Here is a 23,470-nt window from a genome sequence, read left to right as displayed (position 1 = left end):
TCTATCTATCTATCTATCTATCTATCTATCTATCTATCTATCTATCTATCTATCTATCTATCTATATCTATCTATCTATCTATCTATCTATCTATCTATCTATCTATCTATTTTCCTTTACACAGTGTCCAGCAGAGCACCAAGCACTATGAATTTGACATTCAAAACACTAGAAAATAATAGCAAAAAAATGTAAAAAATATTGGGTTGTTTTATTTTATGTACATACATTTTTTAATCTTTTACACTCTCCCCTGTTTTTTTTAATTTTTGAATGTCTCCTGACATTTGTCTGTACACTAAGGAATGTGAAAGAGTCTGTGTCATGTTAATATGCCTGGGTTAAGCAGTTATAGTCATAGGGGTACATTTGTGTGATGTATGGTAGTGGAACACATATAAGAAAACTTGGGAGAGGGTGGTTTGACAGAAGAGAGTTCATCCAAGCATTCCACTTCTGATAAGATGGCTGTCCTAGTGTATTATAAGTGAATATCTCTCTGCTGTCCATTGAGATCTTCTGTCTGTTTCTGTCTCAATTTGGTTTTCATCCTCTTCTGCTTCTGGGCCCTCTTGTGCTCTCTCTTCTTCATCCATTTGATGTTCATCCTCCACAACCGAATCCTCTCCCAACTGGTCCTGTGCTTGTGGTGCATTCCCCATGTAATCTTGTGTTTTAGTTTCATCATTGAACAAGGAATGAAACTCACGGGCTGTGGCTTTTAGTCTCGACTCAGTCAGAGGAGGTTGCACAGATTGGTGAGGTTCTGTCTGTTGAGGTCTCACCAACCTATAGCATGGAATCTGACTACAGAAGTTGTGGTAGTAAGTGTACTCTTCATCAGAACTGTCTGTGTTTGGTTCCTGCATGTTGGTAATAGACTGTTTCTCTCTTTTTAAGTTTTGTTTCCTTTTCTGACACTGTGCTGGGTGTGCTTCTTCCAGTGGCAGGTCATTAACTGGCAGCAGTAGATTCCTGTGAAGCACACGCAGTGTTTTGGAACCTTTCTCAAGCTGTACTTGGTAAACTGGTCCGTCATCAACTCTCTCCATAACACGGTACACTATTTGCTCCCAGTAAGCCCGCAGTTTTCCAGGTCCACCTCTCTCTGTCATGTTTTCACCAGCACTCGGTCACCTGGCTGAAGAACGGCACCCCTGACAGCTCGATCATATTGGCTTTTCCCTTTAGCTGAGGATTTCTTGCTGTTGTTTGTTGCAATTTCATATGCAGTACACATCCTCTTTGCCCAAAACGAGGGATGAAATCCTGGAAGATCTTATCCGCAGTTGTCTCCCCTGATTTGTTCCTTGTTGGGTACGCTTGAGCAAAGCATGGTGGTCGATAAGAACAAGGATGTACTCATAACCTTGACTTTGCTCAAGGTGGAGGTAGTCAATGCATATCAGCTCAAATGGACTGCTGGTGGAGATGTGTCCCAAAGGAGCTCTCTGTGGAAGATTGGGACGTTTCTGTTTAATACAGGTACATCTTTTATTAACATAGTCCTCTATCTCCTGCTGCAGGTTGGGCCAATAGAACCTCTCTCGTGCAAGATGAACTACTTTCTCTGAGCCAACATGGCCCATGTCATTGTGCAGGGTTTTGAGCACCATGGGATTCAGTTTCTCAGGAAGGACAAGCTGCCTGTGTTGTTCAGTCTGTCGATAGAGGATCCCATCATGCACCTCTAGTTTTTTCCATTCATATAGCAGTCTCTTTGTCTCTTACCTCATTTTTCTCTTTTCTTTTTTATTAGAAATCCAGTTTTGAAGTTTCAATTGGACAACTTCTTTAATGGCTGGATCTTCTTGTTGTGCGGCTCTGATGTTTTCTGGTGTGACACTGGAAATGCTATCAAGTGGCACAGCATCTGCATTCTCACCATCCAGCTGCAAAGCTGCCACTCAAGGCACATCATTCTCTTGAGCTGCTTTGCTCCCTTGCCATACTGCGGACACAACCACACTTTCTGTGTGTTCTTTGATTCTGTCCTGAAGTTTCACAGGGCACCTTGACAGCGTATCAGCATCTGCCCTGGCTGGTATTTGATATCAAAGTGGAAGTCGGCCAGTTCGCCAACCCACCTGTGTCCAACAGCATTTAGGCGTGCAGTACTCAGGACGTACAGTAAGGCTGTTATCTGTGTATACTGTAAATGTTGGAACGTAGTACAAATAGTCCCGAAACTTATCACAGGTAGTCCACTTGAGTGCCAAGAACTCGAGTTTACCAGAATGAAGGTGGTAATTTTTCTCAGCAGGTGTCAAAGTTCTTGAGCCATACCCAATAACACGTAGCTTGTTGTCCTGACGTTGGTATAACACTGCTCCTAAACCATCGTTGGATGCATCTGTGTGCAATACAAATGGAAGGTCAAAGTTTGGGTAGGCTAGAATAGGGGGATTAATCAGCATGTCATCTAGCTGGGCTACTACACCCCTGTGCTCAGCTGTCCACGTAATGGATGTCTTTGATGGCAACTGGCCTTTATCTCCCTTCCTAATTCTGCCTTTTCTTTTGCATGGCTGGTGGTGAGTGTTACCTTTTCCCGTGTCAGCAGGTGTTTGCAGCAGTTTAAACAGTGGCCATGCCAACCGAGAGAAGTCTTGGATGATGGAGCGATAATATCCAAGAAACCCCAGCAAGGACTTGACATCTCCAATTGTACGAGGCTCTTTGGCTTTCAGTGCCAGCACCGCTTCCAGGTCCTGGGGGTCGATCTTCACTCCCTCTCCAGACACCAGTCGGCCGAGGTAGCAAACCTCTCTTTTAAACAACTCGCACTTGGTGGGTCTTAGTTTAATGTCGTGTTTCCTCATGCGACTGAGGACTAGTCTGAGATGGTTTACATGATCCTCAAAGGATATTGAGTAACACAGTACATCATCAAGATATGGAGCGCAGCACTCGTCTCTAATACCTTCCAGCACGCTCTCCATGCACCTCTGCTGCGGGTGCATTTGTCAAACCAAAAGGAATCCGTATTCATTCATATAGTCCCCACGGTGTGCTGAAGGCTGTGAGGTGTCTGGATTCCTTGCTCACAAATCCTTGATGGTACGCACTTCTTTGGTCCAGTATGGAGAACCATGTACTGCCCCCCAAACTGTCAAGAAGGTCTTGGATTCGTGGTAGGGGATGACAATCTGGGATGGTCTTTCTATTCAGCCCTCGGAAATCCACGCACAGTCGTAGAGTCTGGTCCTTTTTGCGGACACACACAACTGGTGAGGAATATGGAGACACAGACTGGCAGATCCAGCCTCTGTCCAGGAGGTTCTGTACATACTCTTTGACCTCCCTATACAAAGGCCTGGGGACGGAGTTATAGCACTTTTGGACAGGGTTGTTATCCACTTCATTGATCTTAAGTTGTAAGTTGGGGATACAACTTATGTCCCCCTCTCCTCGTGAAAACACATCTGACTCCTCAAAAAGCATCTGACGCACGATATCCTCCTGCTGCTGCTGGTCAAGATGTTCTAAATCCACAGGAGGATGCCATCTTTCTTTTGTGTGTGTCTCTGTGCAGCTATTTACACTCTCACCGGTTGTGCTGGCTTGGCTGGCATGCGTGGTGCACAGGTAGGTATTAGTGTTTGACTTAACTGGTTGATGAGAAGGTGAACTCAAATTTACTGGCCTGCTGTTAATAATTGTCTCTATGCAGCCCAATAATGTTCTTGGAGGCAGAAAAATGTCATGTTTGGTAGAGTTGTGGACTGGGATTTTTACAGTTTTTGAGGCGCCTACTGGTATATCCACTAGGGCAGGGAACAGTTCTAACCCTTCTGATAAGTGACCTTTTAATGTTGGTTCAAATAACATTGTCCCTCCCTCTGGCCAAGATCTGGTAAAACACCTAACCTCACATATTTGACCACTTGAAACAGTGAGACCCCTCTTTCCTACTCTGATGTTATCGGTTAGATGATTTCCTTTGGCTGATTACAGAGACTATGGTTTCTGCTGTGTCTCTATGAAGTTTTAATGCTTCTGCCAATAGGTCACTTAAACTGACACACCCAGGATTTTCAAGGGTCTCTAAGATGATTTCCTCAATTACATTGAACCCTGCAATAGACCACTTACACAGCTCTGACTCACTAGCATGGGTACCTGTATGGCTACTTGACCATGTTTTGCACTTTTGATTTCCACCAGTATTTCAATCCACCCCTCAAGAGGTACATCAGTCCCATTAGATGCTGTGATTCTGAGTGGATCATCAGGCAAGAGATCTTCAAGTGACTTAATTGTGGCATCAGGTAAATGTTTATCTAACCAGGATTTTGCCAATATAGTTACCTGAGCGCCACTGTCCAATAACATATCTGTTTTGACACCATTAAGATAACAGGTAAGCAGGCACCTTCTGCCTATCAGCTTGGCTACACACTTTCCTCTTCTCACTTTGTGTCTTAGTGGTGGCTGGCTATTGGCTGGAGCCTTTTTCCCATAGCTGGGTACAGTGACAGGGGACTCTGGCTCTGGTGTGATCACTGCTAGTCCCTCCCCAGTGACCCTCTCATGTTTCCCGCTGGTTTATTTTTTGACAGACAGCCGACAGCTCTGTGACCTTCCTGGCCACATCTGAAGCAATGGGTGCAGTTAGCAGTCCCTTGACTTACACATAGCTTGCATTTCCCCTTTGTGCCTGACTTGGGTGGTTGCACAGTACTTAAGGAGTTGGCCTGTGTGGACTCTGGGCTACTTGCGACAGGGGTGAGAGCCTTCTCAATGGTTTTAGCTAAGGCTGAGACATGCACTGTCAGTTCCTGCAGGGCTGTGCGTTGTGCCTGTACTTCAGCCTGTGTTTGAAGAATGCTGGCCTGCACTTCAGTGGAAGACTGGTCTGCACGTGGTGTCTCCCCTTGCTGTGCGGAACTGACGGTGGCTGTTTTTGTCTTATGTGTCTGACCTACGCGTGCCTGTCTCTCAACTTCTTCAGTAACTGCCCCAGTTATTACATCTAAGATGAAATCATCAGTCACACTCATGTTTGAAATGACAGATTTCAAGTCTCGCCTTACGTAAGCATATTTCTCACTGATTCCCTGATACAACGAATGAAGGAATATTCTTTGAACCAGCTTTTCATCATATTGAAGCCCTGAATTACTCTGTTGGGAAGCGAACAATACACGCTGTTTCAGTCCCATTAAACGGTACATGAACTGTTGTGGGCTTACCTTGTCCTGTTGTTTTGCATTACTAAACTCCTGAAATAGTTCGGCACTACTCTTGTCTCTTAAGTGTGCTCTGAGCTCAGCTACAGTTAACCCATGTTTGATCATCAACATGTCTTTAAAGGTACCTGGTTTGATTATTTTTAAAACAGTTCGATTGACCTCTGCTTCTGTAAACCCCTCAGCTAGCCCTTCATCCATCTGCCTGCACAGGGTGCTATAGTTAACATCAGAGTCAGAGTCAGAAATCTGCCCACTGTGTATTTTAAATTCTCTACGAGGCAATAAGGCAGCAACATCTGACAACTTAATCACATCAGTTACCTGGTTGGCTACAACAGATGATCTGTCTGCCCTAAGCATTCACTATTGAAGGAGTTGCTGATGATTCGGCCTCTGCCAATAACGTACATTCCACATCTACAGCCTCTGGAGGTCGTTGCAGTTCTGTGATGAGGTCATTGAAGGCTAACAGGCGGCTCATGCCTTGGACCTCTTCACTTTCCAGCTTGTTACTTTTCAAAAATTCCACAATGAAGTCGTAGAGTTCCACCTCCCCTGGCAAGTCTTCCCATACCTCATTTTTGATCGATGCTGCAAGTTTGTGGAGCACATCTGTTTTGGCAGAGTTGATTTGCTGATGAAGCTGCCTCTGGATCCCACGTTGTAATCCTAATACAGCAGACATCTCCTCACCACTGGAATCTGTGGTGTAACATGTTAGCCCAGGAACTTGAAGTCAGGTTCAGTTATTCGTGATTAACTCCCCTTAGGAAATGGAGCTAATCCTGGACGAGCCCCCAAAATTGTTACCCTTCCTGGCCTGGTGGGTGTCAGGGAGAAGTGTATTCCCAAACCCTGTAGTTACAAACAAAGAGGCACAAACTTTAGCGTGCGTTCCGCTTGGCTGCAGGATTTCATCTGCCGTGCTTGCCTCTGTGGTGTTTTAGGGTTCCTCCCTAGCGACAGTGCCATCTAGTGAACTGTTTGGGTATTTTACTTGACACAGTGTTCAGCAGAGCACCAAGCACTATGAATGTGACATTCAAAACACTAGAAAATATTAGAAAAAAAAATTAAAAAAAATATTGGGGTGTTTTATTTTATGTACATACATTTTTTAACCTTTTACACTTTGTCTTTGTCTGTTCTAATTCTCCACATTCCCAGACACACAGTAAAGGCTGACTAGTGAATCAAAATCATCTCAGAGTGAGATCTTTCTTGATTGAGCCCCAGTACAGAACTTTCACCCTCCATACTACTACATACTGTAACTCTCCTCAGCCATAATCAAAGGGCATCCATAACACAAGATGGCTCCTCTTGGCTATAACCACACCAGTGTATCAGCTAGTCCACTCTGGAACCTCTAACCGTATAATCCAAACCTCTCTGTACTCCATATTCTTGATGCTCCACATCTCCACCATAGATGAAGGTTTAAAAGCAACAAGAAAGTAACAAAAGTGAAGTGACTCAAGTCCTGACACAGGAAACAAGGCATGAGCTTGAAAACAACTGAGAAAAGACAGAATATACAGTGGTGTGAAAAACTATTTGTCCCCTTCCTGATTTCTTATTCTTTTGCATGTTTGTCACACAAAATGTTTCTGATCATCAAACACATTTAACCATTAGTCAAATATAACACAAGTAAACACAAAATGCTGTTTTTAAATGATGTTTTTTATTATTTAGGGAGAAAAAAAAATCCAAACCTACATGGCCCTGTGTGAAAAAGTATTTGCCCCCTGAACCTAATAACTGGTTGGGCCACCCTTAGCAGCAATAACTGCAATCAAGCGTCTGTGATAACTTGCAATGAGTCTTTTACAGCGCTCTGGAGGAATTTTGGCCCACTCATCTTTGCAGAATTGTTGTAATTCAGCTTTATTTGAGGGTTTTCTAGCATGAACCGCCTTTTTAAGGTCATGCCATAGCATCTCAATTGGATTCAGGTCAGGACTTTGACTAGGCCACTCCAAAGTCTTCATTTTGTTTTTCTTCAGCCATTCAGAGGTGGATTTGCTGGTGTGTTTTGGGTCATTGTCCTGTTGCAGCACCCAAAATCGCTTCAGCTTGAGTTGACGAACAGATGGCCGGACATTCTCCTTCTGGATTTTTTGGTAGACAGTAGAATTCATGGTTCTATCTATCACAGCAAGCCTTCCAGGTCCTGAAGCAGCAAAACAACCCCAGACCATCACACTACCACCACCATATTTTACTGTTGGTATGATGTTCTTTTTCTGAAATGCTGTGTTCCTTTTACGCCAGATGTAACGGGACATTTGCCTTCCAAAAGTTCAACTTTTGTCTCATCAGTCCACAAGGTATTTTCCCAAAAGTCTTGGCAATCATTAAGATGTTTCTTAGCAAAATTGAGACGAGCCCTAATGTTCTTTTTGCTTAACAGTGGTTTGCGTCTTGGAAATCTGCCATGCAGGCCGTTTTTGCCCAGTCTCTTTCTTATGGTGGAGTCGTGAACACTGACCTTAATTGAGGCAAGTGAGGCCTGCAGTTCTTTAGACGTTGTCCTGGGGTCTTTTGTGACCTCTCGGATGAGTCGTCTCTGCGCTCTTGGGGTAATTTTGGTCGGCCGGCCACTCCTGGGAAGGTTCACCACTGTTCCATGTTTTTCCCATTTGTGGATAATGGCTCTCACTGTGGTTCGCTGGAGTCCCAAAGCTTTAGAAATGGCTTTATAACCTTTACCAGACTGATAGATCTCAATGACTTCTGTTCTCATTTGTTCCTGAATTTCTTTGGATCTTGGCATGATGTCTAGCTTTTGAGGTGCTTTTGGTCTACTTCTCTGTGACAGGCAGCTCCTATTTAAGTGATTTCTTGATTGAAACAGGTATGGCAGTAATCAGGCCTGGGGGTGGCTACGGAAATTGAACTCAGGTGTGATACACCACAGTTAGGTTATTTTTTAACAAGGGGCAATTACTTTTTCACACAGGGCCATGTAGGTTTGGATTTTTTTTCTCCCTAAATAATAAAAACCATAATTTAAAAACTGCATTTTGTGTTTACTTGTGTTATATTTGACTAATGGTTAAATGTGTTTGATGATCAGAAACATTTTGTGTGACAAACATGCAAAAGAATAAGAAATCAGGAAGGGGGCAAATAGTTTTTCACACCACTGTATGTGACTGGTGTAACACATTTAAGAACAGAATATTGACTGATAAAGCTGGGACCACATATGCAGGATGGAACTCTCCAACAGATATTTTGAAGCCATGAGCCAGACATTCTAGCCAATCTGAATACTGAGATGAAGACGTCTTCTCTTATCATCATATTTTTATCAGAGGTTTCCCTCCAGTGACTTCAAGTTCTAGATGGACCAAAGTATGGGAGAATGGAAGGGCCTCACAAATTCTGACAGACAGGAACTCAGTGGTATCACACCAAATTATTGGTGGTTTAAAACTATATTGACTCTACAATGGTGATAACATCAGGGAGGAGTTAAATAAGATGTTTCTATAAAATTCTGAAAGAGGAATCACCTCCATTAAATTAGGCTGAAAATAGCTTAGAATGCCGAACAGAAACTCTCCCTGGTGCTGATCAACTCTTTCTGATAATCCATTAAACTCCGGGTGATGACTACACCCACCTTGTTACAAAACACCTTGTAGAATGAAGACATTAAATGGGGATCCCCATTAGAAAGAAGAGACATAGGAATATTGTGTAATTTAAGGTAATTTTAATTAAAAATTTCCACCAATTGCTTTATAAAAGAGGAAGGGCAGAGAAGAATAAAATGAAAACTCTTTGAAAACAATCCACAATGATAAAATCAAAGTATTAGCCTTAAAGACTAGCAAGTCAGTTAATGAAATCTACCATAATATCCTCCCAAGTCATATAGTAGGGGCAAGGAGGGGCAAAAAATATTTACAATGACAACAAGTGCCACATACCCTCAAGGAGAATGTCTAAGTGGCAAATCTGAAAAGATGGATCAATCACAAACTGAATACACGTCGTAAAGCAACATTGAGTTCATGCAGTATGTGCTCTGATACGTGGAGTGTGTTTCTGAAGCCAAGGAAAACGAATATAATTGAGATCTCACAACAGGCAGGCAGTGTGGCGTAGCGGTCAAGGCACTGATTTCAAACCCTGAGGTTGTGACTTCAAATCCTACTGCTGACACCGTGTGACCCTGAGCAAGTCACCTCACCTGCCAATGCAAAGCTCCAATGGGAAAACCTGAAGAAGCGTAACCAGCCGTATCTCAGTTTGTGAAGTTGCTTTGGAGTCAACTAAATGTAAATGTAAGGTAATGGAGGTCCTGACAGTCAGCTAATCTGCGAACAACATTCAGTGGCAGGTTTGAAATTTATAAAATTTCCAGCAGCATCTGAATTAACAGACACCCAAGAATCTCACAGGATAGGAGGGCATGTTGGATTTTAAAAATATGCAGCAGTCAAGATGTGATCAAAACCAGAAATGAGTTGAATACTTCGTCTGCTATGAATGACTGTGTTAAATTATTTTAATTTTCTATGTTTTATGGTGTGTTTAACCTAATCAGTATTTAACGTGTGTGCATTTTGTAATTTTAAAGTCTGAAACTGTATTTTACCTGCAAACCCTTAACAGCACTCGGAGTCAGTGCTCAGTGAAGTGAACAACACAAAAATAAATTGAATTTCATGGAATTGAATTCAATTGGGGTAGCACGATGGCACAGTGATAGCGCTGCTGCCTCGCAGTAAGGAGCTTCCCAGATCCTGCATGACTTTCCTCCCTGTGTGGAGTTTGCATGTCCTCCCTGTGTCTGTGTGGGTTTCCTCCGGGCGCTCCGGTTTCCTCCCACAGTCCAAAGACATGCAGGTTAGCTGGATTGGCAATTCTAAAGGTGGCTCGGGTATCTGATCAGGATGCCTCCTGGACTCCTCCCTGGTGAGGTGTTAAGAGCATGTCCAACTGGCAGGAGGCCCTGGGGAAGACCCAGGACACACTGGAGGGACTATGTCTCCCAGCTGGCCTGGAAACGCCTTGGGATTCTCCCAGAAGAGCTGGAAGAAGTGGCCTGGGAGAGGGAAGTCTGGGCCTCTCTACTTAAGCTGCTGCCCCCGCGACCCGACCCCGGATAAGCGGAAGAGGATAGATGGATGGATGGATGGATGGCAGTTCTAAATTGGCCCTAGTGTGTGCTTGGTGTGTGGGTGTGTTTGTGTCTGTCCTGCGGTGGGTTGGCACCCTGCCCGGGATTAGTTCATGCATTGTGCCCTGTGTTGCTTGGGACTGGCTCCAGCAGACCCCTGTGACCCTGTGTTCGGATTAAGCGGTTTGGAAAATTGATGGACGGATGAGTTCAATTGAAACAACTCACCGAAATAGCATATAACCTTTTTAATTGTTGATATCTACATGTGCACTTACTACACGATTACTCTACACCTATGTGACCAGACCAAGAATAAGTTACGCTGTCCATCTGCACATCATCAGTAGGGACTAATGGAGGCCATCAACACCCCTGTGATGTGGAGATATGAAATACAACGAAAAGAAAAGAAGACCAAAATGGGCGAACTGGAAGAGCCTTAGATGTTTAAAGAGTGAAAAGAACTGAACTAAGGAGATAATAAAACATGAAAGAAGAGACAGAAGACATTAAATGAAGTTAAGGGTGAGAAAGGGAAGATAGTATAAAAAAAAGAACATTAACATGAAACTGAAAAAAGATGTCAATAGTAAAAGGAAAAACAGCCAAAAAGATATGGAAGGATCTCCTCAGCCAGTGCATCTCTAGGATTGTGTCAGAGGAGTCCGTCACTCTTTATAGTCTGCTCAAACTCGACTGATCAGTAAGCCAACATACCTTATAGCCTCCAAAAGACTGCTGAGTACACATCGACGAAGACCTTGGAAAGCCTCTCTGTGCTCTGGAATGGTGACTTTGTCCTGCTGACATTGACTCAGGAAAGTTAAGTCAAAGAAGTGATGTTCATCAAATTCTGGGCTAGGCACCATGTTTGGAAAGGGTGCAAATAAAGAAATGAGGTGTGGCAGGCTGTTGTCTCCTTTCACTCTTTTGTACATACAAAGCAAATTACACATCCACCAAAATGTAACGTGATTGAAGCCATCTAGAAAACTAGAAGGAAAATAAAATTAGGAGACAAACACAGCATTTCTGTCTACAGTAGTTTTATACACAAAAGGGAGATCAAAGTGCTTTACAAACAGTAAAACAAGGAATTATAATAACAAAGAAAAATAATCATAATAAATAAAAAAGAAATAAAGTAAAAGTCCATTAAAATTACACATACCTTATAGAATAGAATAGATTATAACTTATTTTTGTGATGTGCTCTTTGACTGAAGTCATTTCCATTTTGTAGGTTGTGAGGTGTTAGACAGAACTGTAGAACATGAGAACAATCAGACGAGAACTGGCCATTCAGCCAACAAAGCTCACCAGTCCTGTCCACTTCATTCTTTTAAAATAACATCAAGTCGAGTTGTGAAAGTCCCTAAAGTCCTCCTGTCTACTACATGACTTGTTCTCTTATTCTATGTGTCTGTAGTTCTCTGTGTAAAGAAAAACTTCCTAATGTTTTTCAGAAATTTCCCCAGCACAAGTATCCATCTGTGTCCCCGTGATCTTCATGAACATATTTTAAAGTCAGCATCTTGATCCACTGCACTAATTCTCTTCATAATTTTATGCGATCAGGTAATTTTACTTCACTCAGGTCACCTCTTAATCTTCTTTTGCTTAAACTGTAAAGGCTCAGCTCTTTGAATCTTTCCTCATAACTCATCCCCTGTAGCTCTGAATCAGCCCAGTCACTCTTCTCTGGACCTTCTCTAGTGCTGCTATGTCCTTTTTGTAGCCTGGAGACCTCTGGGTGCTCCGGTTTCCTCCCACAGTCCAAAGACATGCAGGTTAGGTGTGTTGGTGATCCTAAATTGGCCCTTGTGTGTGCTTGGTGTGTGTGTGTGTGTGTGTGTGTGTGTGCCCTGTGGTGGGCTGGGATTCGCTCCAGCAGACCCTCGTGACCCTGTGTTAGGATACAGCGAGTTGAAAAATGACTGACTGACATTTAAAAGTATGAATGTATGACCAAACTTAGAGAGAAAGGAAACAAGACAAGTGAGCCTAAAACAGAACTTACTTTAAAGTAGAAACTTTCTTTTCTTAAATATCATTTCTCTATTTTTGTGTGAATTAGTTCGCTTTCAAATTTTACTGAAACTTTTAAAACAAAGATCATTGGTCTGTGCAATTATTTGAAACCACGTCACACTAATGCCAGAGCTGTACTATGAAGCAAACTTAAATCTGCAGAACTTTGGTAATTTGGTAAAAATGTAAGTACAAGATGTGCTCTCAATTTCCAGACCTCCTTGCACTTTGTATTCAAATCTCACATTTTTCCTTCCTATGTGTAATACTTTACATTTACTGACATTAAATCTGCCCAAGCCTGTCATCTGTCCAAGTCCCTCTGTGATGATTCAACTGATTTCTGATTACCTGACAATCCACCTGACTTGATATCATCTACAAACGTAGCCAGCCTGATACTTACAGTATATTCCTATCTAAATCATTTATAAATATTAAATATATCAGCGGCCCCCGCACTGCCCCCTGCTGGTCACCACTCTTAACATTGGCCAGTTCTGAGGAGGTTCCTCTCACCATCACCCTCTGCTTCCTGTGCCTGAGCCAATTCTGCCCCATCTACACCACACACCCTGACTTTTAAAATGGTGTGACCTGCTGGCGTTGAGGCAAATGTTCACTCAGGGCCTCAAGGCTGGGAATGGAAAGGAGGGATGGATGTCATTTAAATCTTGGAGGACAAAATTTTATTAACTGAAAAGTATTACTGATTGATGTCAAGTATTCAGTGTTGAAAAACATCGTAACATTCAACTAAACACACTCACTGATGCCAATCAATCCAAAAGTACAGAGTGTGAAGGATATTTCAGACATGAGTGCAAATGGTTGGTGCTCCAATACAGCGAAGCACTTTTTAATAATATTCAAAGAAAAATAAAGAAACAGAAACCCACCGTCCATCTGGACCCACCTCTTCCTACCAGAGAAACATACAACTGGATGCTTGGCCATTCTGAAGTCAGTTCACTGTGGAAGTCCAGTCTGAAAAGCCATTCTTTTACTAGTGCTGTTTGGTTTTTTGCTTTTCAGTTATATAGAGTTACTGGGTGGTGCTCAGCTGTTTAACGTGGTCTGTCTAATCTCTTACACTTTCATATTATTTATGTTAATAATGTAGTTATCTTATGTTTAAGCATCATTTACTAGGTCCCTAAGTGTTGAGGCCTCCTGCCTATCAGCCTACAACCCTTTTAAGGTGGGAGCTGCCCACAGTCCTTTGCGGTTCATTCAAATGCACTCGTATTTTGCTGTGGTGTGCTGTGGTGTGTTCTCTTGAGTTCATTCTGTGTTTTTAATTTTCTGGATTTTTGAACATGTGATCTGTTTTTTGACCTCACCTTTTGGATTTTATTTGGGGACTGCATTTACCTTTTGCGATTGTGTATATTGCCATTTTGACTTATACTCTCCTGATCTTGTTTTGTTTTTGTGGATAATATAACTTTTTATTTATAAAGATTCAGCTTTTCTCTTGTGTAACTAGACGGGTTTTTGACATTTATCTGAATATTTACAGAATATTTTGTTACTTTGTGCTTGGAAACTCTCAAGTTCATAACAGTCAGGCTGTCCACAAGTGAGAAGAAACAGATGCACAAAATGACACCGCAAATTAAAAGGAAGAACAGAAACAAGAACATTAACTCGACAATACATTTCTGTCAGATTATTTACCGTATAGAAGATATCCAATCCAGACAGTCTGACAAGAAGTGAACAAATCCTTCATTTATGTAATCGTACACATTAATGTTATCCACTCTGATGTCAGCTTTACTTGAGAAGCTTTTTATAGAGCAGCTCATTGTCTTCAGTGTCTCTTCTGTCCAGTTTGGGTTCACATGGACTTCATTGTTTGTGAGTCTCAAAGATTCATTGAACTCGTTCAGGTCCCCACAGTCCACCATACATTTATAATACCAAGTGTATCTTCTCTGTCCCACTCTGTAAAGATATGAAGACATTGCAGACATTCTGTTAGTTCCTACTAAATAACATCTCTGTAAAAACATCAGCACTTGTCACACTGAGCCGTTGAAGTTTCCTTTTATAAAAGCACATCACTGAGGTTTAAATATCTTATTTTACAAATGGCCAGATGAGCAACACCAAGTAAAATGAACACTACAATAATTGAAACCTGCAAACTGTGACAAGTTTAAAAATAATCTTCTGCAAACATTAATGTTACTCTGATTTTTTTGCATTTGAAACAGTAAATAAAGGGGAAATAAGGAGGACATGTGACATTTAGGGACTACACTGACAAAGCACCAGAAGAACACAGAATGATGCTTCTCCAACTTTTAACAGACATGGAGAGAATTTGAAGAGGAAAGTCTGCCGAGATGCTGTTCCCAGTCTTCTGGTGTTCACTCACTAATGATTGACTGCAGTTTTCTCTTTCCATTGGTCCATTTCTAAATCCTCTTCTCTGCCTTTCAGACTATAAACCTGAACCTGTCTCAAAATGGCTGACCCCAAGATAAAGAGAGTTATCACTGAGAGGTGTAAAATGGTGTGAAAACACATCTACTATGTGGGGCTATGGCACCAGTCCAGGAAATGGATTTGAATTCAGCTACATGTAACTGTGACCAGAGAAGGACAACTGAAAAGTGAGGTGTTTATTGTAGGGGCTCAGAACATATGAGGGTCTTAGAACGTCAGCTCTTTGAAAGCTAGAAAGCCCCCCCTACATAAAGGTTGGTGTGGTGGGTAACTGTAGTCAGACCCTTTTGAACAGCAGATTAATTGTTCATGTAAGAATTGCTACAGCGGATTGTGATGATTCAGATGTGTATGGCAGATACTTGAACCTTTACAGCCAACAGATCACCAGTACAAGGCGACCAAAGGCGTGAAAGACTTGACAAGCCAAACAGGAGGGAGTGCAGGGTATGCTGGGAAAGCTGAAAGGGAAAGCAGGCCACAGAGTATTGTGTGCAGTTAGAAGTGCAGCTTTGGATTTCCATTGGAAAGCAACCTTGACTTTGTGATAATAAATTAATAACACTCTGTGTGTTTAAAGGACCTGCAAGCTCTGCTAATGAGATGGAAAGAACACAGCCAGGTGCTCACTTTGTTGAGAATGAATTATTGTTATCAAAGCTTTCATTCTAATAAATGTCTACCTGCATATCATCTTGTGTGAAATGTAATTAATTTTACTGTTGTTTTGTTTTGAGTTGAATACAAATGCCATTTTTTTCCTAATATGAGCTGCCATTTGGTGACACCAATTTCATGATGTGATGATCTATCATTAGGCGGTGGGTCACTTGAAGTGGCACATCATGACATAATTGGCACAATGACTTAGATGTTGGTGTAAACCTTTGTCCAAGACTGCAGATGCATTTGTGTAGAGTTTGGACATATTGCTGCTGACTGTAAGCACAACGCAGAACATTCTGTAAAATCAGCAAATCTTATCATTGGTGAGGTGGAGGTTTGTAGTCCAACACTGTTGAAGAATTCACTGAGCACTCTGGTGCAAAGTTTAATAAAAATACACAAGAATTAATGGACTCTGCACATTCAGAATATTTTAGAAGTTCATCACTAGTGATTAAACTAAATTATATCTGCAGACCCTTAAAACTAAAGCTGATGGTGCTATCAATCAGACCCCTGGTTTTTAGGGTCACCGCCTCTCCACTCCGCTGAAAGTCTGTCTGCTGCACAGAGAAGTCGCTACCTTTGATGTCATCCGGTGCTCATTAGCTCAAAAATAAAACAGTAAAGATCAACAATTTTGTAATTTCAAACCCTAATATGTTCATAATGCTGATGTAATGGACCTTGTAGTTATGTCTTTATTTTTGGTATAATGTTAATTTATTAACGAGTATTTCATTTAACATCTCCCTGTGTTTTTTTTCACTGTGCCATGGCTGTTACCATAATGTGTTGTCCTCGCTGTAACGTGATACCATCTACAATTCTGATTCCATTGTGAGACTGATGAGTGTTTTGAACATGTTCAGATCTCGCAGCTGAAATATTAATTCTTACCTCATATTGAGGATTTTAATACTCAAAGAATCAACTTTGACAATCAGAATATTGTTTAGAGCTTCAGTTTAGATGTGATGTATTCTTTACCATCTTTTTCTGGGCCATTTTCTGATTGAGAATTGCGCTGCTGATTGGTGGGTTACAGTGTTTGTTCCCAAGGGGATTTACTGTGAAGCTGCAGGGTTACGTCACCTGTGATGTCATCAATGCGCAGGTACAAAGATCACCCTAAAATACTCACCAGTACAACTACTTACTTTGAACTTCAATTACTAGTATTTTGTAACAAAGCTCTGCCCTTGACTATGACTTTTGGTTTACGATTTGACTTTCATGTTTCTGTCTTGATGCCTTTTGGTTTTTAACCTTTGCTTTTTTCTTTGACTCGGTCCTTTCTCCTGACTCTCATTCTTTAATTATTTAAACTGATTACCGTTTTACAGTCAGTTCCATTACAAGACCAGTTAGAAAATGTCTGCAAAAAGACAAAAGAGTGAACATCCTCTTCATCAGTTAATTTTGGAGTTTAACAAACTGGTTGATCAATGCAGGGGGCAGTGAAAATAAAAATCGAGTAGGCCTCAGTCTTGTCAGGTAGCCTGAGATTCTTTGCATTTTCTGGTGTCTTAAGGTAATACAATCAGCTTTTAAATCAGTGTTGCTTGACTTTCGATCTTCATGCTTCTCATAAGATCAAAGTAGCTTTTATTATCTCCTATTTGGATGATAAGCCCTTAGAACGGGCGTCATATTCAGTTAGGATACAAATCACCTGAGTGGAGAAACAGCCCTACAGCCTGATGCTGCCACCACCGTACTTCACAGCTGTAATGGTGTTGTGCAAGTGAAGAGCAGGGTCTGGTGTCCTAGTAATGTGATGCTTAGCACTGAGGACAAGGACGTCAATCTTTGTTTCATCAGACCAGAGAATTTGTCTCCTCACAGTTTGAGAGTCCTTTGGGTGCTTTTTGTCAAACTCTAAGCGGCCTTTTGTGTGTTTTTTACTGAGAAGAGGCTTTTACTTGGCCACTCTGACATAAAGCCCAGATCAGCACAGTGTTACATTGACATGTTGTTCTTCTGGAAGTTTCTCCCATCTGCACACAGGTTCTCTTGACCTCAGGCAGAGTGACCATCAGCTTTTTTTGGTCATCTCTCTTAACCAGGCCATTGTCCACCAATTCTTCAGTTTGAATCTCAGCTCTAGGAAGAGTCCTGGTTGTTCCAAACTTTTGCCCTTTAAGAATGCACTATAGTGGTATTGCCATGTAAATGGAGTTAGGCCCGTTTCACGGTTTGTAAATACATGGCAGAGAACAACACAGCTTAGTAAAACAGGAACACAAGATGACTGGATATGCAATGTATTTTTCTGTTCTAATTCTCCACCTTCTCAGAGACGCACAGTACAGGCTGACTGGTGAATCCAAATGATCTCAGAGTGAGAACTTCCATGATTGAGCCCCAGCATAGAACTGTCACCTTCCATACTACTACATACTGTAACTCTCCTCTTTTGATGGAAAGCAACTGTGGAAATCAGCCAGTAATCAAAGGGCATCCATAACACAAGATGGCTCCTCTTGGCTATAACCATACCAGTGTATCAGCTAGTCCACTCAGGAACATCTAACCGTATAATCCAAACCTCTCTGTACTCCATATTCTTGATGCCCTACATCTCCACCATAGATGGAGGTTTAACAGCAAAAAGAAAGTAACAAAAGTGAACGGACTCAAGAACTGACACAGGAAACAAGGCATGAGTTTGAAAACAACTGAGAAAAGCCAGAATATATGTGACTGGTGTAACACATTTAAGAATGGAATATGGCCTGATAAAGCTGGGACCACATATGTAGGATGGAACTCTCCAACAGATATTTTGAAGCCATGAGCCAGACATTCTATCCAATCTGAATATTGGGAGGAGGAGATCTTCTTGTATTATCATATTTTTTTATCAGAGGTTCCCACCAGCGACTTTGAGTTCTATTTTGCCCAAAGTATGGGAGAATGGAAGGGCCTCACAAATTCTGACAGACAAGGACTCAAAGGTATCACACCAAATGATTGGTGATTTAAAACTACATTGACTCTCAAATGGTGATAAAATCAGGGAGGAGTTAAAAAGATCTAGAAAAGTTTCTAGAAAATTCTAAAAGAGGAATCATCTCCATCAAGTTAGGCTGAAAATAGCTTAGAATGCCGAACAGAAACTCTCCCTGGTCCTGATCAAATCTTTCTGATAATCCATTAAACTCCGGGTGAAGACTGCAGGTGACTTTAACTTGGATACCCATCTTGTTACAAAACACCTTGTAGAATGAAGACATTAAATGGGGACCCCATTAGAAAGAAGAGGCAGGTCATTTATTGAAATCCACCATTATATCCTCCCAAGTCATATGTCGGGGGCGAGGAGGGGCAAAAAATATTTAAAATGACAACAAGTGCGACATACCCTCACAGAGAATTTTACATTTTTAGCCAAATTCAGCCACCTGAAGTATTGTTGTATAAACTGCAAAGTCTTAAAAATATCAGGGTGACCCCAAAAGGGTGATGAAGGACTCCACCTGAAACTGTACAAAGTACCAATTCAGGAACAAATGACTCAGATATCTCAGGAGGCGGCGGAGAATTGGACCACGATGAGTGAAGGGACTTCCCCAAATATTGTAGCAATTCTATGACTGTTGCTTCTAAAAATGTTGAGGGTGGACTAATAGGTTTGGTTTCAAATATCACCACTTCAGGCATGTTCAGTCTAGAAACTGCATCTGCTTTCACACCATCAACAAGGTGATAAAAAACTAAAAAGTTAAACTGACTGAGCCCACCATTCTGGTCTCTCATTATGTCACTTTGCAGATTTAAGGTAAGTAATATTCCTGTGGATTAGAAAAATAAAAAAACTCAGGAGTTATACATTCCAGCCAATTCTTCTAAAGCTAATTTAATAGCAAACATTTCACGATCATCCACATCATAGTTCTGCTCAGAAGCATATTGTGTCTTCAAAAAATAAGCACATGGATGTACTTTGCTCGTATCCAGCAAGTGCCGAGATAACACAGCTGCCATACTGACACTAAACACATCGACCTCCACTGAAATGGTGAGGGGGTCTCAAAATGGCGTCAGACATGAATCAAGTCTTTAGATTATCAAACACCTGCTGGGCTTCACAAGTTCAATAACATTTCTTAGTACTCTCTTAGTGAGTGTAGTAATAGGTGAAGCCAAGAAAGAAAATTCTTTATAAAGCAACAGTAGAAATTTGCAAACCTAACAAAACTTTTTGGATGTTTTATACTTTAAGGTTTTTCCTGGTTCAAACTTGTAGAGACTTTGTCTGTGTCTATTTCAATACAAGAATGGCTGATGTGATAACCCACCAACAGTGCTGAAGTCTGCTGAAGCTCATATTTGTCAAAATTAGCAAACAAGTTATTTTCACAAAGACATGAGAAAGCCTCCTTTACATGAGCTATGAGGGATATGGAATCTTGTAAAAAGACTGAGATATCACTGATATAAATCAACTGAATGACCTAAAAGATCACACAAAATATCCTTAAGAAATGATAGAAATAGTGCAAGCGCATGAGCCAAACCTCATGACATGACTAAATATATATAGTGGCCTGATGATGTGTTGAACGCAGACTTCCACATGTCCGCTTTTGGTCAGGAAAGGGAGAGATCAGAGGAAGAGCTCAATATTCTTTACTGTAATTTTATTAAGTTCCTGAAAATCAATACAAGGGTGAAGTTACTCATCTTTAAAATCATTGATAAAAAAATAATCCAACCCCATCAGGATTGACAGATGGCCAAATAAAACCATTATGTAAGTTTCCACCAGTATAAGCCTTGATAGCCTTCAGCTCAGAACAAGACAGGAGATAACAGTGACGCTTATGCAAGGAGGCTTCAGAACGTAACTCAGTCGATCATATGGGCGATGGGGTGGGATCTGCAGGGACCCCTGTTTGGAATTACATCTGAAATGTCAGAATAGATCTCAAGGAGAGTGTCTAAGTGGGAAATCTGAAAAGGTGGGTCAATCACAAACTGAATACACGACGTAAAGCAACATGGACTCCATGCAATATGTGCTCTGATACGTGGAGTGTGTTTCTGAAGCCAAGGAAAACGAATATAATTGAGATCTCATAACAGGCAGGCAGTGTGGCGTAGCGGTCAAGGCTCTGATTTCAAACCCTGAGGTTGTGTCTTCAGATCCTACTGCTGACACCGTGTGACCCTGAGCAAGTCACCTCACCTGCCAATGCAACAATAGGAAAACCAAAAGAAGAGTAACCAGCTGTATCTCAGGTATTGTAAGTTGCTTTGGAGTCAACTAAATGTAAATGTAAGGTAATGGAGGTCCTGACAGTCAGCTAATCTCCAGACAACATTCAGTGGCAAGTTTGAAATTTATAAAATTTCCAGCAGCATCTGAATTAACAGACAGTCAAGAATTTCACAGGATAGGAGGACATGTTGGATTTTAAAAATATCCTGCGGTCAAGATGTGATCAAAACCAGAAATGAGTTGAATACTGTCACTGTGTCAGACTTTGTCTGTTATGAATGACTGTGTTAAATTATTTTAATTACCTATGTTTTATGGTGTCAATGTCAATGTCAATTTATTTATATAGCACATTTAAAACAACATAGTAATGCTGCGGCCAAAGTGCTTTACATTAAAAGAATAAAAGAGAAAACCTAATCAGTATTTAACGTGTGTGTATTTTGTAATTTTAAAGTCTGTAATTGTGTTTTACCTGCAAACCCTTGACAGCATTCTGAGTCTGTGCTCAGTGAAGAGTACGACACAAAAGTAAATTGAATTTCATGGAATTGAATTCAATTGAAACATCTCACCCAAATAGCAGAGAAAACATTTTAATTGTTGATATCCACATGTGCACTTACTACACGATTACTCTACACCTATGTGACCAGACCAAGAATAAGTCACGCTGGCCATCTACACGTCATCAGTGGGGACCAATGGAGGCCATCAACACCGCTGTGATGTTGAGATATGAAATACAACAAAAAGAAAAGAAGACCAAAATGGGAGAACTGGAAGAGCCTTGGATGTTTTTACCATCTTCATAAAGATTGAAAATGACTGAAGAGATAATAAAACATCAGAGAAGAGACAGAAGACATTAAATGAAGATAAAGGTGAGAAAGGGAAAACAATAAAAGAAAAAAACAACATGAAAATGAAAAAAAGGAATAGTAAAAGGAAAAACATCCAAAAAGATATGGAAGGATCTCCTCAGTCAGTGCATCTCTAGGATTGTGTCAGAGGAGTCCATCACTCTTTATAGTCTGCTCAAACTCGACTGATCAGTAAGCCAACATACCTTACAGACTCCAAAAAACTGCTGAGTACACATCGCCGAAGATCTTGGAAAGCTTCTCTGTGCTGTGGAATGGTGACTTTGTCCTGCTGACATTGACTCAGGAAAGTGAAGTCGAAGAAGTCATCTTCATCACCTTTTAAAGCAGGCACCATGTTTGGAAAGGGTGCAAATAAAGAAATGAGGTGTGGAAGGCTGTTGTCTCCTTTCACTCTTTTGTACTCACAAACCAAATAACACATCCACCAAAATGTAAATCCATTGAAGCCATCTATAAAACTAGAAGGAAAATAAAATTAGGAGTCAAACACAGCATTTCTGTCTACAGCAGTTTTATACACAAAAGGGAGATCAAAGTGCTTTACAAACAGTAAAACAAGGAATTATAATAACAAAGAAAAATAATCATAATAAATAAAAATGAAATAAAGTAAAAGTCCATTAAAATTACACATACCTTATAGAATAGAATAGATTATAACTTATTTTTGTGAAGTGCTCTTTGACTGAAGTCATTTCCATTTTGTAGGTTGTGAGGTGTTAGAACTGCAGAACATGAGAACAATCAGACGAGAACTGGCCATTCAGACCAACAAAGCTCGCCAGTCCTGTCCACTTCATTCTTCTAAAATAACATCAAGTCGAGTTGTGAAAGTCCCTAAAGTCCTCCTGTCTGCCACATGACTTCTTCTCTTATATTCTAAGTGTCTGTCGTTCTCTGTGTAAAGAAAAACTTCCTAATGTTTTTCAGAAATTTCCCCTTCACAAGTTTCCAACTGTGTCCCGTGATGTTCATGAACTTATTTTAAAGTCACCGTCTCGATCCACTGCACTAATTCTCTTCATAATTTTATGCGATCAGGTAATTTTACTTCACTCAGGTCACCTCTTAATCTTCTTTTGCTTAAACTGTAAAGGCTCAGCTCTTTGAATCTTTCCTCATAACTCATCCCCTGTAGCTCTGAATCAGCCCAGTCGCTCTTCTCTGGACCTTCTCTAGTGCTGCTATGTCCTTATTGTAGCCTGGAGACCTCTGGGTGCTCGGTTTCCTCCCACAGTCCAAAGACATGCAGGTTAGGTGTGTTGGTGATCCTAAATTGTCCCTAGTGTGTACTTGGTGTGTGTGTGTGTGTGTGTGCCCTGTGGTGGGCTGGCACACTGCCTGGGATTTGTTCCTGCCTTGTGCCCTGTGTTGTCTGGGATTGGCTCCAGCAGACCCCCGTGACCCTGTGTTAGGATATAGCCAGTTGGACAATGACTGACTGACATTTAAAAGTATGAATTTATGACCAAACTTAGAGAGAAAGGAAACAAGACAAGTGAGCCTAAAACAGAACTTTCTTTAAGTAGAAACTTTCTTTTCTTAAATATCATTTCTCTATTTTTGTGTGAATTATTTTGCTTTCAAATTTTACTGAAACTTTTAAAACAAAGATCATTGGTCTGTGCAATTATTTGAAAACGTGTCACACTAATGGCAGAGCTGTACTATGAAGCAAACTTAAATCTGCAGAACTTTGGTAATTTGGTAAAAACGTAACTAAAAGATGTGCTCTCAATTTCCAGACCTCCTTCCACTTTGTATAAAAACCTAACATTTTTACTTGAAGTTTAAGGGTCTTGCTCAAGGGCCCAGCAGAGTAGGATCTCTTTTGGCAGTGACAGGGATTTGAACCGGCAACCT

General features: G+C 41.0%; 1 protein-coding gene across 1 annotated transcript in view; it reads right to left on the bottom strand.

Annotated features, from left to right (window-relative positions):
- The window catches only part of LOC120542629, a 47,144-nt gene that overhangs the window by 7,721 nt on the left and 15,953 nt on the right, over positions 1 to 23,470 (bottom strand). The window contains exons 3-5 of the mRNA XM_039775215.1: positions 21,790 to 22,065; positions 14,051 to 14,320; positions 11,057 to 11,332 (exon numbers count right to left, since the gene is read on the bottom strand). Of these exons, the coding sequence (XP_039631149.1) occupies positions 11,057 to 11,332; positions 14,051 to 14,320; positions 21,790 to 22,065 (822 nt within the window). The remainder of the gene's footprint in view (positions 1 to 11,056; positions 11,333 to 14,050; positions 14,321 to 21,789; positions 22,066 to 23,470) is intronic.

Source organism: Polypterus senegalus, chromosome 13 (genome assembly GCF_016835505.1).
Source record: "Polypterus senegalus isolate Bchr_013 chromosome 13, ASM1683550v1, whole genome shotgun sequence".
Classification (NCBI taxonomy): domain Eukaryota; kingdom Metazoa; phylum Chordata; class Cladistia; order Polypteriformes; family Polypteridae; genus Polypterus; species Polypterus senegalus.
The sequence above is the reverse complement of the archived record's forward strand: the minus strand, read 5'-3'. Positions and strand labels throughout refer to the sequence as shown.